Source organism: Echiichthys vipera (assembly GCF_963691815.1).
Source record: "Echiichthys vipera genome assembly, chromosome: 8".
Taxonomy (NCBI): domain Eukaryota; kingdom Metazoa; phylum Chordata; class Actinopteri; order Perciformes; family Trachinidae; genus Echiichthys; species Echiichthys vipera.
In genome coordinates this window covers 5460712-5477336 of record NC_139833.1, presented here as the reverse complement: position 1 = coordinate 5477336, position 16625 = coordinate 5460712, and the positions used below count along the sequence as shown (strand labels likewise).

Sequence of the window (16625 nt, the reverse complement as noted above, 5' to 3'; positions counted from 1 at the left end):
TATACCTGTGTATCAAGTAGACTAAACCACTGGTACTGTCCATCATGAAAGGGTCTTATTAACGCTAAATTTGGCTTAATTTTTACAGACATGCCCGCTTTAGGACAATCCAAGACAGTTTGGGTAAAAACCACATCGTTTTTCTCATGCTGTGCAAATGTGTTATTTTTGCGCATTCTAAAGCGGCGTGTTACGTGTGAATATTTCTGCATCATGATTCGGTAAAGATTGAAGAATCATGATCTGCAGGGTGACTTTAGTTTTCAGGCAAATGTGGTGTTGAAAGAAGCACAATATTAACCTCTGAGGTGGAGTGCAGAAGAAGTATAAAGTATCATAAAATAGAAATATCGTAAGTAAGGTGCGAACTTATACCTGTGCTTTTATCAAAGTCACTGTATTTAGTTTAGAAGACATCTGTGTTTAATGTGTGATCTTTGAAACTTCTTGGCATGGACTTTGGATAACCTCTGAGATCTAATTCACGAGTAGGGAAGTGAAATACACGTGCAAGAGAGTAAAGCAATGGGATGTGATTGGATAAGTGCTGAAGATGCACATGATGTGATTTCTGATGATTGGTTGGATATGTTCGACTGATGCAGAGGTGACTGATTCATATAAGCAGCACAGAAATTGCTCGGTTTGTCGGGGTTGGAAGCGTTTTTCTCATCAGACCGTTGGGATCTCCAGGTAACACTTTTAATTTATGTGTTTCTTCAGATTTTAAATAGCATGTAGATATTTACCTCTGCAGCACAAAGAAGCAAATAGCTGCAATATTTGAAACCTTAATCATTATGTGAAATTTAGCCACTACTGAAGAGTTAGACTGTATGTTTGCACGCTTTCCTACTTTGTTTCCCTCTGGATGAATAAAGTTTGATCTTTTCTTAAGGTAATTTAATGTCTAGATATAACACATGATTTAACACGACCATTATAATCACCATTACACAATTCTAATGAAAATAAAGTGTCCCTTAAAAAAATAACGTCTATTAATGACTTATCTGTCTCGACCAGAACGATGAAGCTCAGAGTTTTCCTTCTACTGCTCCTCCCGGGGACGTGGTCATCATATACTTACGGTGAGCGTGATCTCAGAGTGTGTGTGCCGCCTTCATGTTAAACATTACAAAGCATGAAAAGTAAAATAACAACTAACATAACAAATTTAATTGTCTGGACTTGCTCCAAAAGCCATGGAGTCGTGGATGTTGGAGGAAGAAAAACAAGTTATTTTCTCCCACAGAAACACACACACATCCACTTATGTTGGACAACTGCTCACATTAAATATATACTGTTGATGTTTTACTGCTGCGCTAGTTAGCCTCGGCTCTCCCGATGCTTTTTATTCAGTGGAAAGTTGACTTCTGACTGTTCTGACTGTTGTTTCTTTGTTTGTTTTTTAAGAAATAAAAGTTAATAGTATCTTTTTGACACCAAGACCTTGAGGAACACCATGAAACCAATTTATGCTGCGATTCGGGTTTATAATTGGTAAATGGAAGACACTTATTCTTCTTTTATTCTTCTTTTACACTTTATTCTTGTTGATAGGTTAAAAATGTTTTTATATAGTTGTCGTTATTTGCTGCTCTGTGTGCCCTGAATTGCCCCCCGGGGACAAATAAAGTTTTTTGAATTGAATTGAATTGAATATATCCTCTGAATGTGCTAGCTCTCTATTCTGTGGTCGTAAAGTTTCATGAGGATGTGATTTTCCTTAAAGTCCGACGGCTGATTTTATACAGTGAAGTGACGTTTCAAGAAATGGTCTTCCCTTTGACGGGTCTCACTACGATCAAACATCACACCATCACCAGTGTTGGGGGTAACACATTACAAAGTACTCAGATTACTTTTTCGTTGTAACAAGTAACGTAATACGTTTGTTGTTCAATTCAAGTTATAAGTAATCCAGTTACATTTTCTGTTACTTTTAAACTATTATAGTGTTGCCCTCCAAGAACCACACACCGACAGCCCCTTGCACCCGACCAGACGAGAGAGGTTGACTTTTATGCACACTGATTTAAGCTCAACATTCACAATCCATCTTCCGTTACCTATTTCATTCCTAGAAAATGTGGCCTTGCGTGGAAAAGCGACCCAGTCAGACAGCTATGATCACGCATTTGGAGCCGCCCAAAATGCTATCGATGGAAACCGTGACTCTACTTTCAATTCGGGATCATGCACCCGCACTGATGAGCAGACCGACCCCTGGTGGAGGGTGGACCTGCTGGAGTCCTACATGATCACCTCCGTCACCATCACCAACAGAGGAGACTGCTGTGCAGACTGGATCAACGGAGCATTGGTTCACATCGGCAACTCTTTACAAGACAGCGGTGCTGCAAACCCAGTGTGAGTGCTTATTAATAGTTTGAAAACTAAGTAAAAGTGAGAGCTAGAGCTACAATTGTGTGACTTCATTTTTCAAGAGACATTTCAGTGCTAATTTTCACATCTACTCTGTTCAATATTCATCTCCACTTTAGACCTTCAACCTCAGTCCAGTCACAACAGTCCTGTTTGTTTAGACATGACACGGCGGTCTGCATCACTGAGAAACCCACAGTAAATACTGAACCTCGTTAACGAGCTGCTCTTTTTATTTACTCTTTTAGGGCTGGTGTCATTCCTGATATCCCAGCTGGTCTGACAACCTCTCTGCTGTTCAGCAAACATGTGGAAGGACGTTACGTGACTGTGCATCTGCCTGGTCCAAATAGGGTTCTGACACTCTGTGAAGTGGAGGTTTATGGGTACCTTGCCCCAACTGGTGAGAATTTCAGCAGTGCCATGTTATATGTCAGAGGTTGTCTGACCTGGGCCTCGCGCCACTGCTTCTTGCTGTCTATACGTCATCATGGCGTAACACGTCACACGCATTGACGACGTCATTGCGGTGCGTCGCTTTGTTTACAAATCTTTCCATAGACCTCAGTGTTTTTGTGCGTCTTATCGACTGTTTTTGAATATTTTCATCGACCAAATCTGCAGTAAACTCTCCACCTCCGCATCACACCAACGTGAACCTTTCGCCGCCATTGTTTTAAATGTCCGCGCATGGTCCCTCCTTCTTTTTTCTATGTCCCAACAGGCGCACTTAAAATGACTTCAGAACCTCGTGCTCGCACACGTGCGCACGCTGGTGCTTGTACATGTGCAGACGTGCTTTACAAAAGACCTCCTCTCCCAAACGAACCATGGCCGGCAAGCGTGCCGCAGCTTGGCGCAGTACGGTTGCACTCACACTGGTCAAACTACCTAGACTTGACCCGTAAAACCTGTTTGGGCACGGTACAGATGTACAGTGTGAGTGCGCCCTTAGACCTGGATTGGTCGATGCTAGAATGTAGTGACTGAGTGAGTCACTGAACATCGGGGACAATCGATCATAGATAATATGAAAATCTTAATACTAATTAACTAGACCCCCGGCTTCTAACGCCACAACCACAGGTCTCAACACATTTAAGAAAATCCACAAATTGTCCTGACCACATTGTGATCGAAACACCAAAAACAAAGCTATGCATCGCTGGTAATAATATTGTTTTCTTGCAGGAGACAACCTGGCAATCCAAGGAAAGGCCACACAGTCGTTTACATTTGAACATGGCCTTGCATATAAAGCCATTGATGGGAATCATGACTACAGGTGGAACATGCAATCCTGCTCTCACACGCTTGGACATAAGAACCCCTGGTGGCGACTGTCTCTGCCCAAAATCTACAAAATATTTTCAGTTAAGATAACCAACCGAGATGAAGTCTCAGAACGAATCAATGGAGCTGAAATCCGCATTGGAAATTCCCTTGAAAACCAAGGCAACAACAATCCCAGGTAATTTATTAAAGTCACTAGAGTTGAACTTAGAAGAAACACATTTTTGCTACAAGAGGAAGATTATTTCAGTCTCTCTTTGGTGCTACATACAGCCTGCCTCATACTGAAATTGATATTTGGGAGTTCTTTCTAAATGATCTCAATCCTACTTTGACATTTCTTGTCTCACTGATACAGATACAGTGCCAAGACATTACTAACATTTATACATAATTCATCCATACAATATGGTCAGATTTTCGTCAAAATCACTACGACAGACAAATACACGATGTAAACTAATGACAGAATAGGAAATAATCTCTGGACACCTTCAAAAAGTACATCTAAAAAGTTACTGCAGGTCATATTTTCACCTCAAAGAGCTAAAACTGTAGTTAACCAATAGTTTACATTTAAAATGTAAACTATTGGTTACTGATACCCCATCTCTTCACAAGCTGTTTTGGACCATGCCTCATTCACATGCTTTCAGAGTACTTCAGATGACGCAAGATGGCAAAAAGAGGTTTAAAAAGGTGAACGAGAACTCTCGGGATACAGCTAAGGGCCTGTCTATATCTTAAAAAGCCACTGACATCGTAACTGAATTCTCAGCAACTACAAAAATATAGGGTGAAATCGACGCTCATGATACGAACCAAATGTTGCTCTCAGTGTACAGTGTGTCAAATTAGACGCACGACTGTGGTGAAAACAAGCTGTCTGTATCACCAGCCAACCTTTGCTGAGTTAAATAAGAGATTTCTGCTTCTTCCACCAGGTGTGCCGTGATCTCAAGCATCCCAGGAGGTGAAACGGCTGAATTCCAGTGTGTCGGAGGCATGGATGGCCGCTACGTTAACATAGTTATCCCTGGGAGATACGAGTACCTGACCCTGTGTGAGGTGGAGGTGTATGGTTCTAAGCTGTATTAGATTACATTGTAAGAATTTAGCCTACGCCTTTATATGTCGTCAAACCAACCAGAATAATCAACTAAGCTTACATTTCATTGTTCACATGCTAAAGAAACAATAAAACTGTTTGCAACATGGGTCTACGTTGTCTTGAACACACAATAATAAATGGCAAAATATCAGATAAACAGGATATTTGATTATGTCACCTCCTCCACACCTCAGTTACTGTGTCACCTCTTGTTCACAGACCTACAAATATAGCATGAAGTTTCAATACGTTCTTATTTTAGTCCTTAATTACAAAATTCAAATAACCAAGCCTAAAGTGTCGCCTCTGACCGAGCCAATCACAGTTTAGAATAATGGGTAGGCCAACCAGATTTCAGTTAGGGAGAGGTTTTAATGTTGTGTTATACAAAATGTTCCAAATAAAATGATGTTTAAATGTAAAAGTTTGGACCTTTGGACATTATTGTAAAACACAAAACCTCAATATTCATAAAGATACATGCAAACAGGCGTGATATTGGGTCATGGTTATGTGTTTTCAGGGACGAAAAAGAGAAGTAGCAGAGCAGTTAAACTGTTGATACTCTGAGATGTTCAAGAGATGAAGAAGCATAAAACAGAAGTCTCAGGGCGTGTGCATATTGTGCAAAATAAAAATCTGCAACTAAGCATTTTCAGCATTAACCAATAATGTTGCTTTTACTATTTTCCTGTGTATTTGGGGTGTTGGTAACTTTCTAGGAGGGTCTAGGGCTATAAAGCTGCACTGCAATTTCAGGATGTCAGCAATTCGCACCAACCCCTGCACACTTCCTCTGACCAGGTCAAAAGTACAAAGAGAAAGATTAACACTGTTGTCTTCAACACATTGTGACTGCCAGCTCATCACATATGGCTGCCTGGACTGGACCCTTTTGCATCTTGTTTTTAAAGCTCTGGGTACACTTTGGTGCCATTTTTCAACGTGCAGGGTGTGGTTACGTTGAGGCAACAAAGGTACTTTGTACGGTTTAGGAAAAGATCAGGGTTTGGATTAAAATGAGTATGTTTGTAACATAACTTGCACGTGTCATTAGTGAGGTATGTTAACACTCCTGGATGAAATACCTGCGTTTCTTTAACCCATCCATCCACCGACTTTATTGCACCTTATACTACATCATCTCACATCGACGTGGTGGAGCAGTTCAAAGCTCAGGGCACATGGGTTTTGAAAGTGGTGGGGACACTTTTTCCACATAAAAAGACAACCACCTGGTGACAAGAACCAACGTATGCCTACTTTATGCAATGAGAAGATATTTCACTGTGTCGTGTCTCCCCGTATAACACTGTAAAAACAGTCATCGAGCCTTATAATCCATACTTAAGTCCAGGTTGCAGGGTTTATCTCCAGATGAGTTACTCAGCATGTTTTTCCGAAGTAGCACATCCTTCTACCCTTCTGTGTTTCTTTAGCCTGTTTAAGCTAACTTAAACGTTTCTTCTGCCTTTCTGTCACACTGCCGTTATGAAATCCGACTCACATCGCATCTCATCATGGTATATGGTACATGGACTTGTACTTATATAGCAACTTTCACATTACTTGTCACATTCACACAGATGGCAGTGGACATCTTCATATCATCTGATCTAACCATTCACACCACATTGACACACCCATGCGCAGCACAAAGAGCAATTCGGGGTTCAGTGTCTTGCCCAAGGACACTTCGACATGTGGATCGGGGGGAGGCAGGGATCAAACCGCCAATCTCTCGAATGGAGGACGACCCAGTCTGTCACTGAGCCACAGTCACCCGAATTTATCAATTCTCACACGCTATTTTTCAGAACATTTTTAACAAATTACAAAGTGGTGGGGACCAAATTGGCCATTTCAAGAGTGTTGGAGACATGTCCCCACCGTCCCCAGCGTAAATGACCCCTATGCCAGTGCATCTCACACAGCCACTTAAGGGTGCAATGTGTGTTGGTATCAAGCGCCGCTGGCAACTGACCAAGCTGCTGCATCTGACGAGTTGGGAGTCATTTTTTTTGTTGCTACTTTTCTTACATGTTGGTTACGGAGCACACGACAGGAGACCTCTCCAATATCACACAAAAACTTTATGTTTGACAAAATACATTCCTGAATAATTAGCATCAGGCTCCTTGCGTGTCTGAGGTCATTTGTTGTAACTCTGTATTATACTCAGTTTATAGGTTAATAAAGCAAAATTGCAAATTATTCGGTCATCCAATCCACCTTATCAGGTCGAGAAGGTTGTCAAGTATATAAGTAGTGATACAACTCTGCAATTTTACTAACGTATGAACTTAGGTATTAACAGCAAAATGAATTTAAAGAATCAAAAGTAAAAGTTCTCAATGGGCAGAGTGTCCCCTTAAAAAGTGTTATATTGTGTCATATTATTACTGACACATTGGCACATAAGAAGTAGCCTGTTTTAATACCATAACTTGAGGTAGAGCAAAAGCTTACTACGCACTATGTCTCATGCTTTATAACTAATCATAAGTTTTCTTTGCAGAATCATGATCTGCAAAGTAATGAAGTAGTGTAGTGTTGAAAGAAGCACAATATTTCCTTGCAGAAGAAGTATAACCTAGCATTACATGGACATATCCAAGTAAGGTGCTAACTTATTCCTGTGCTTTTATCAAAGTCACTGTATTTAGTTTAGAAGACATCTGCGTTTATTGTGTGAGCTTTGAAACTTCTTGGCATGGACTCGGATAACCTCTGAGATCTAATTCACGAGTAGGGAAGTGAAATACACGTGCAAGAGAGTAAAGCAATGGGATGTGATTGGATAAGTGTTGAAGATGAACATGATGTGATTTCTGATGATTGGTTGGATATGTGCAACTGATGCAGAGGTGACTGATTCATATAAACGGCACAGAAACTGCTCGGTTTCTAGCTGGTTGGAAGCGTTTTTCTCATCAGACAGTTGGGATCTCCAGGTAACACTTTTAATTTATTTGTTGCATCCGAGTTCATCTACGTACTTACATTTCTGTGTATCCTCTTAACTTTCACTGCTTGAGAACATACCACCTTACAAAAGAGTTTTAATAGCATGTAGATAAGGACCTCTGCAGCACAAGGAAGCAAGTAGCTGCAATATTTGAAACCTCAATGCTTTCTTGAAATTCCACCACTACTAGTTACGAGTTGTTTGCACTCTTTCCCTTCTTTGTACTGCAACTTCTGCACAACAGTTTCCCTCTGGATGAATAAAGTTTTATATATTCTCTACTCTAATCTTGATTTAACACATTTAAAGTTTAATTTCTGCTCAAAATCATACCATGGTCTTTTTTTGGCACTTACATACATCAAATAAGCTATCGAGACAGTTTTTTACTATTAACGGAGAAATTCGTGACAGTCTCTAATATTCTGACCTGGCTAACACTGATTAGCTCGGAGCAGTAAGGTGAAGGCAATTAAACAGGGTTTTTAACCACTAATACTACTCAAAATAACACCAAACCACTGCAGTAGAATGATACAAGTCCCTACACATAAAATGAAGCACCAACAACGTATTTAGTGAACCCAGAGTTTATTTAAAGAGTGTTTTCAAGACTTACCAACTGGCCCCTGTACCAGCTCCTCTCATAGTAAAGTCCATTCAAGTCGATTACCAAATGCAGCCAAAAGGAAGGAGCCCATTGGTGCTTTGTTTTCTGTGTAGGGACTCTTAGAAGTTTGGTGTTATTTTGAGCAGTATCAGTGGTTAAAAAAGCCGTTTTAATGCCTTCAGAGTTCTGCCCCGAGCTAATCAGTGTTAGCCACGTCCGGCTGTTAACTATTCTACCAGATTTTCTCCGTTAATAGTTGTTACACTAAAAAAAATGTCTCTATGGCTTATTTGATGTATGTAAAAAGTCCATGGGATGATTTTGCACTGGAATTACACTTTAAGACGACATTATAATCACTCCTTCTCAACTCTAACAGCTATGAAAAGTGAACTTTTTAAAAAAAATACGGTCCATTAATGACTCTCTTCTGTCTCAACCAGAATGATGGAACTCAGAGTTTTCCTTCTGCTGCTCCTCCTGGAGACGTGTTCAGTTTCAACTTATGGTGAGCGTGATCTCAGAGTGTGTGTGCTGTCTTCATGTTAAACATCTCAGCATTTTGTGGGTGATAGCAGATCCACAATAGATGCCACACAGAAGTGGTGTACATCATCTGAAAGCTAGGACCCTGACAATAAATTTGAGATGCAGCTCAGCAATGTGTGTAAGTTGTTATAGTCATACATTTGTAATAAACAGTGTTTTGGTAAGGCATCAATTAAAATGTTGAAAGTTTAGAGTTCATAAGGGTTAATAAAATGATGAGTTGAGTTGATGATGCCCATTCCTGGGCTATATTTTGTCTCATGAGGTTTTGCAGCAATATTTGGGTTGATATCATTTGGTACACAGATATGGTGCTAAATTCAACTATTTTTCATTAGAGAATTGATACAAAAAAAAAGTCAAAATCCCTTCTAAATACCTCATTAATGCACCCACATCTTCAGGAACTTGTGGGAAAATTTGGTATACATTTGTTTTTGATATTTGCATTTTCCGTGAATGGATGGCGGGCACATCTGTTCTGGAAACTGCTCAGAAACCCCCCTATTGTCAATATAGAAATCCATCTTCTGAATGCTCCAGATCTCTAGTTTGTGGTTGTACAGTTTCATGAGGCTGTGATTATCCTAGAGGTCACAACAGCTCATCTTAATACAGTGAGGCCTTGCTAACATATGGTCTCATTACGTTTAAATGGCTGCTATGAGGACAAACATTATCACGCATAATGCAGGTTATTATCGTCTCAACTGTTACTCAACTAATAATGGGTAACAGAAGCTTTACGACTCATTTTTATGCAACATTTTTTTGCAGCAGCAACATTCTGCTCAATATATAAAACGTGAAATTACACTGCTCAAATTCAATTTATTTATGTTCTGCTGCTGCATTAGTTAACCTGAGCTCTGCAAATGTAAAAGTTGCCTTATGCAGCGGCATTGCAATGTAAAGAAACAAGTTAGAAATGCAACATACTGCAAATACAAAAAACAACACGACAGACACAATAAGTTTGTGGGAAAATTAGCTAATGGTTTAAGTTTACACCTAGTGTAAAGTAAAGCAAGTGTATATAATGTTCAGTGTTCATATATCACACAAAGTCGTATAGTAAATAACTCCATGGGAAAAGGCAACTTTCTGAGCAACCTGCGGCATTTGTGTGTCCGCACTTTATGATTTGTCTATTTGCACATGTTTTCTGTAGTTGTAGGGCATCGAGCACTCAGGACCGCAGTAAAATTCTTAGTTGAGACACTGATTTAAGCTTTTGTGTATTTCAACTCTCATTCCTAGAAAATGTGGCCTTGCGTGGAAAAGCGACCCAGTCAGTGTCCTCTAAGTACGCCTTCGGAGACGCCTTCAATGCTATTGATGGAAACCATCAATCTACTTTCACTTTGGGTTCATGCACCCACACTGATGAGCATGACGACCCCTGGTGGAGAGTGGACCTGCTGGAGCCCTATATGATCACCTCCGTGGTCATCACCAATAGAGGAGACTGCTGTGCAGAAAGGATCAATGGAGCAAAGGTTCACATCGGCAACTCTTTACAAGTCAATGGTGCTGCAAACCCAGTGTGAGTGCTTATTAATAGATTTTAAAATATACAAGTAAAAAGTGAGAGCTAGAGCTACAATTGTGTGTTTTATTTCTTCAGATAATTCTAAGTGCTAATTTTTCATATCTGCCAGGGGTGATGGCTCTAGCACTGAAATTGTCACCAAAAGAATAAAAAGTGGTAAAATATGTACTGCTGTGTGTACATTTAATTGACTAAATATGCTCTAGAAAGCTTCATCTTTTGTTCAAAATCAGCTACTTATCACAGGTAACCGGCGCAACTTCCTTCTCATTCATCCACAACTAACGGTGTGTTTGGCGACTCTCTTCTTTCACTCTGTGGTTTCTTTTCCCACCGAGTAGCGGCAGCTGCAGAGCTTCTCCCCCCGTCACCATCACTCACACTCACAGGCGGTCACACTTCACAGTAGCCTGGCGCAGCAGCTCCAGCTGGGCCAAGGCCGTTTAAGCAGCCTAGCTCTAGTCAAGGACACTAGTCAAGTCCCTGGAAAAGATGCCTGGTTGGTACGACAAGGTCACAGATAATTTTCTTGAAAAGAAACGACGGGTAAAATTGACATATAAATAAACAAACACATTTATGATGTAGGCTGGAAAAATTAGCTTCCCCTCCTTGAAAGACCAGCAACCGCCACTGGCTCTCTTCAATATTCATCTCCACTTTATACCGTCAACCTCAGTCCAGTCACAACAGTCCTGTTTGTTTAAACATGACACGGCGGTCTGCATCACTGAGAAACCCCCAGTAGATACTGATCCTCATTAACGAGCTGCTTCCTCTCTTTTTGGTTCTCTTTAAGGGCTGGTGTAATCTCTGCAATCCCAGCAGGGCAGACATACACTCTGGCAACCAATCGTGTGGGACGTTACGTGACTGTGCGACTGCCTGGTCCAAAGAGGGTACTTACTCTCTGTGAAGTGGAGGTTCATGGATACCGTCCCCCATCTGGTGAGAATTTCAGCAGTACCATGTTGCCCTGCAGATTTCACAAGACCCAGCTGGATAAGAACAAGCTAGAATGTTGTGACTGAAAAGTCACCGAATTTACTGTTGCTGATACTATATTGTTTTTGCAGACAACATGGCAATGTATGGAAAAGCTTCACAGTCATCACAATATAATTTTGGCATTGCCTATAATGCCATAGACGGAAATCGTGCCTTCAATTGGGCCTTGGGATCCTGCACTCACACAGACATAGAGATAAACCCCTGGTGGCGACTCTCTCTGCCCAAAACCTTCAAGATATTTTCTGTGAAGATAACCAACCGAGATGAAGTTCCAGAACGACTCAATGGAGCTGAGATCCGCATCGGAGATTCCCTTGAAAACCAAGGCAACAACAATCCCAGGTAATTTACAGACTGTTAATTAAATAATAATATTAAAAAGTCCCTAAGTTTGAACTTAGAAAGGAACATATTTCATGCTACAGGAGGAAGAATATTTCAGTCTACCACATCTCCAGTACACCGCATCTTCAATCTTCAACTTTCAGCTATAGACTGAATAAGAGATGGACGAAGCTTTGGGTCTGAAAAGTGAAGTACCTTAAGACTGTATTCTAGTGAGTGTCTGGCAGGGGTCGGCATCAGTGGTTGCAAAAAGACCGGTTGTATGCAGGAAAAATGTCCGTACTTCTCACTTGATCCATCGCTACAATATGCTGGTTGCAAAGATTTTTATCGTCAAATTCTGATTTGAAAATGTCATATTCAATGCGACTTGTGCTGTTCACACTGTCAAAAGCCAATCAGATACGGGTCATATATGATTCAGGTCACTTGGAACTGCAGTGTGAACGTTGCCAAAGACAGTGAGCTGTCAATCAAACCTATGGCAGTTGTGGTAAATTATAGCCGTGATTTCCTTTTTCGGTGTTATCCGTGTTATTGTATGCGGAACATTTACTCTTTCGCAGTTTGTTTTCAGTTTCTGGTTGCATAAATCCAACATGGCGACGTCCAGAAAGCCATACGTGAGGCTTCATATTGGAGGTTCACACAGCTATGGGTGACTTCACCGTAGCTCCGTCCATCTTTTATACAGTCTGTGTTTTCAGCAGTTTGTATCTTACAGCCTGCCTCATACTGAAATTGATATTTGGGACTTCATCCTAAATGATCTCATTCCTACCTTTTCTGTGCATTTCTGTTCTGCTGTACTTCTTGTTATTTGTCATCAGACATATACACTGATACAAGAGCGCCAAGACAATCCTGTTGAAATTACCTACATTTATACATAATCCATCCATACAATATGAACTGAAGTCAAGTAATTTAGTTAATGATACACATAAAATGTAAAATATCGGTTACTGACACCCATCTCTTCACAAGCTGCTGGACCGTGTCTCATTCACATGCTTTCAGAGTACTTCAGGTGACGCAAGATGGCAAAACATTTTTTAAAGTGTTGAACGAGAACTCTTGGGTTACAGCTAAGGGCCTGTTTATATCTTAAAACGCCACTGACATCGTCACTGAATTTTCAGCAGCTACAAAAATATAAGGTGAAATCGATGTTGAAAGACACAAATGAAATAAGACTCAAGCCCCAATAAAAACTTGTGCCAACAACGGTGCTAACAAATGAAGCCTACTAACCCAATGACGCTCTCAATTTGAACACATAGCGTAGTGGTGAAAAGTATCTCTCTCTATCTGTCTCTCTCTCTGAGTTAAATGAGTGATTTTCTGCTTCTTCCACCAGGTGTGCTGTGATCTCAAGCATCCCAGGAGGTACTACTGTTGAATTCCAGTGTGCCGGAGGGATGGATGGCCGTTATGTTAACATAGTTATCCCTGGGAGATCAGAGTACCTGACCCTGTGCGAGGTGGAGTTGAATGCTGCTATGATGGATTAGCTTCAAGATGGACTTCCTTCGTAGATAGAATTTAGCCGATGCTATCATATGTACTCAAACAAACCAGAATAATATTTTCAGTTTCAATGTGAGTGTTCACATGACTCATACGTTGAAATAACTAATAAAACTGTTTTCATCATTGTGCTAAGTTTGTCTAAGGCCCCTTTCACACATGCACTGTAAACCTGAAATGATCTACACATTCACCAACAGGACAGTATGTGTGAACGCAAATGTCAGATTCAGTCAGAACGGACTTTAAACAGAGTTTACCCTTCCAGCTCCCGCAACTGCAAAATGGTAAAAGTCAGGTATGGGTCTTTGAGTATCTCTGTGTTACAGGACGGCTGTTTGTACAGTAGTATGTGAATACAGAAGATCTGATCTATATCAATCTCTAATGCTGTCTTTCTATTGCTGAGCTTGGGATGCTCCTGCCACTGCTGCATTTTCATGCTGAAATAAAATAAAATCATCAAAAAAAAGCCTCAAGTTTTGGTCTCCAACATAATGCAATGGAAAAGACTCTAACACAACTAAAGAATATGGAGGTAAGAAGAATGTTTTAGTCCTTAACTTGGTGCTTTTACCTTTAGGACAGTGAGTAATGTGCAATAACTGGTTAACACATTTATGGGCTTAATTCTTTTTTTTTTAATTGTTAAAAAAAAAAAAACAGCTTCTTGTCTGCCACAATTTCAGTCAGTGGTTCTTCTCAGGTACAGAGCTTTCATCTCCAAGAAGAGTATTCAAGCTTCATTGAGAAAATACACGGGGATTACTGTCTTAATTTTGTGTTGTTGTAGATATAAATACAGTAGATAAGGCAGTGTTAACATTGGATTTTGCATTGGAAAATCTGACACATCCTACATAAAAAGTATAGCAATATAAAAAAGGCTGAACAGCTGCTGTGTGCTAAGCAAAACACTCCTGAAAAGATGAAGGTAAGAAGCACAATAAGTTATTTCTGTGTTTTGAACATGCACTAGTGACAAAAACTTACGGCTGCAAGATGAATAAACTATTTGACAACAATCAAGCTCCTTATAAAATACTTAAAAATAAGAAAATAGTTACTATAATAGTTACGCATAATATAAAACCCAAATAACAACCTGTATTTAGTCACTGACACTTTTAAAGTATGCTTAATTCCTTGTAAGCTATAAAAGATATAAGCACTTACCGTGGAATTCAATAGCAAAATACACATTAGCCAGCAGCTAATGTTAGGTGGATCAATTACCGCAGCACAGAGAGTAAATAAAAAACACAAATGGCAGAAAATTTCTTAAATCAATAACAGAGGTGTTTTAAAATTGCTAACACTTTAGCATTATCATATTGGATTTTACATGTCACTGAGGGCGCACTCACACTGTCCATTCGTACTGTGCCCAAGCACGCTTCACGGCCGCGGCCCGGTTGAGAGAGGTGGGCTTTAGTAAAGCAAGTATCCACATGTATGGACACAAGCGTGCACAAGTGTATGAGCACGAGCGTTGACGGCGGCCCTGATGTTTATTTATATGCAACTGTTCCCCGCAATGGACATTTAAATAGATGCCGCCAAACGATTTGCTGTGTTCTGATGCAGATTCATAACTGCTGATTTAGTCAGATGAAATGTTCAAAAACAGTCAGACAAAAATTGATCTCCGAGGGGTGATGACGTATAAGCAAGAAGCAATCGAGCCGCGGCCCAGATCAAGTCAATGGATTTTTACACAGCGTTAATTAGCATCATGGCTAGAAGACATTTTCTCCAGTTAGCTACATCATGCTAGCAGTTAACTCAGCACCACAGTGCAATGAGTTGGCACATTAGCTTGTAAAATGGCGTCAGGTCTCAGTGCAAGGAGGCCGGGATGGCATTATTTTTTTCATCCACAGTGTGATTTGAAATTGTGAATATAAAGGAATTAGTGTATTAAGACAAAACATTAACTTAAAACTAGTTACTCCATTGTTTAGTTCATTTTTTTCCACTTAGCTCATGAAAGATTGAGCCAACACTGGCTCGTTGACCTTTAACCTTAGCCTATTGGCTATTTGCCAGTGTTATCCCCACGTTTTCTTTCTGTCCATTACACAGTATCCACAACTATCTCAAACATGTATGCATAATATTTAATATTACAAATGGATGGTACTGTAAATGGACGTGCACTTACAGTATATAGCACCTTTCTAGTCTTCTGACAGCTCGAGGCGCTTTTACACTCCTACTTGTCATATTCACATTCAACCATTCACCACTTAACTCATTCACACAGACATTCAGACCGATGTCAGAGGCTACCTGCTCATCATCTCATCTAATCTTATCATTCAGAGCACACAGGGAGAAATTTGTGGTTCAGTGTCTTGCTAATCGTATGATTCTCTGAATATTAATAAAGACATTTTTTTTTCGTTTTCCTGCTAAACTACTGTGGGTTTCACAAAAACTGAGAAGTAGCTGAGCAGCTGAAATGTTGAAACATTGAATCATTCAAGCATAAAACAGAAGTCTCAGGGCGTGTGCATATTGTGCAAAATAAAAATCTGCGACTAAGCATTTTTAGTACTAACGGATAATGTTGTTTTTACGGTTTTTCTGTGTATTTGTGATGTTGGTAACTTTCTGGGAGGGTCTGGGTCTATGCTGCAATTTCAGGATATTAGCAATTCGCACCAACCCCTGCACACTTCCTCTGACCAGGTCAACAGTGCAAAGAGAAAGGCTGGAACTGTTTTCTTCAAACAAACTCAGCTCGTGACATATTGCAGCCTTGTCTGGATCCTTTTAGGTTCATGTTTTTAAAGCCCTACGCCTTTGACATATATATATATATTTTTACCATATAGGGTTAGGGTTACGTTGAGGCAACAAAACTACCTTATTAAGTTTAGGAGAAGATTTTGGTTTGTGTTAAAATAAGCATGTTTCTTTCATAACGTACAAACCTGAAAAAGTCCCACTCCTGACACGTTTTAAAGTATGTAAAATATACTAACACTAAAAATACTTAGAAAGGGTGCCCTGTGCATTGTAACAGACACTGAGGGCAACTGACCAAGCTGCTGTATTTGACACGTCGGGGTTGAGAACGTACTTTGCACTCCACGCGAACGTATCCCACCACTGCCACTAAGTGAGCGTAAGAGTCATTTTATTCCTATGATTTTATCAAAGTTACTGTATATATATTCTTGAGCCACTATTATTGGTAAGACATCGGTGTTTATTGTGTGAAACTTCTTGGCATGGACTTGGATAACCTCTGAGATCT

At 40.1% G+C, this 16625-nt stretch overlaps 2 protein-coding genes across 2 annotated transcripts; both read left to right on the top strand.

The window, feature by feature from the left end:
- The first annotated feature begins 592 nt into the window (after positions 1-592).
- Positions 593-4901, top strand: LOC310950717 (uncharacterized protein). The gene is made up of 6 exons (XM_083918669.1): positions 593-693; positions 1027-1091; positions 2091-2376; positions 2640-2794; positions 3583-3862; positions 4629-4901. Exons 2-6 carry the CDS (start codon positions 1031-1033, stop codon positions 4780-4782), a joined length of 936 nt encoding a protein of 311 aa, XP_083774795.1. The 5' UTR covers positions 593-693; positions 1027-1030; the 3' UTR covers positions 4783-4901.
- Positions 4902-7609: 2708 nt separating this feature from the next.
- LOC310950482 (uncharacterized protein) lies at positions 7610-13823 on the top strand. The gene is made up of 6 exons (XM_083918316.1): positions 7610-7749; positions 8817-8881; positions 10183-10468; positions 11274-11422; positions 11551-11827; positions 13191-13823. Exons 2-6 carry the CDS (start codon positions 8818-8820, stop codon positions 13342-13344), a joined length of 930 nt encoding a protein of 309 aa, XP_083774442.1. The 5' UTR covers positions 7610-7749; position 8817; the 3' UTR covers positions 13345-13823.
- The last annotated feature ends 2802 nt before the right edge of the window (positions 13824-16625 follow it).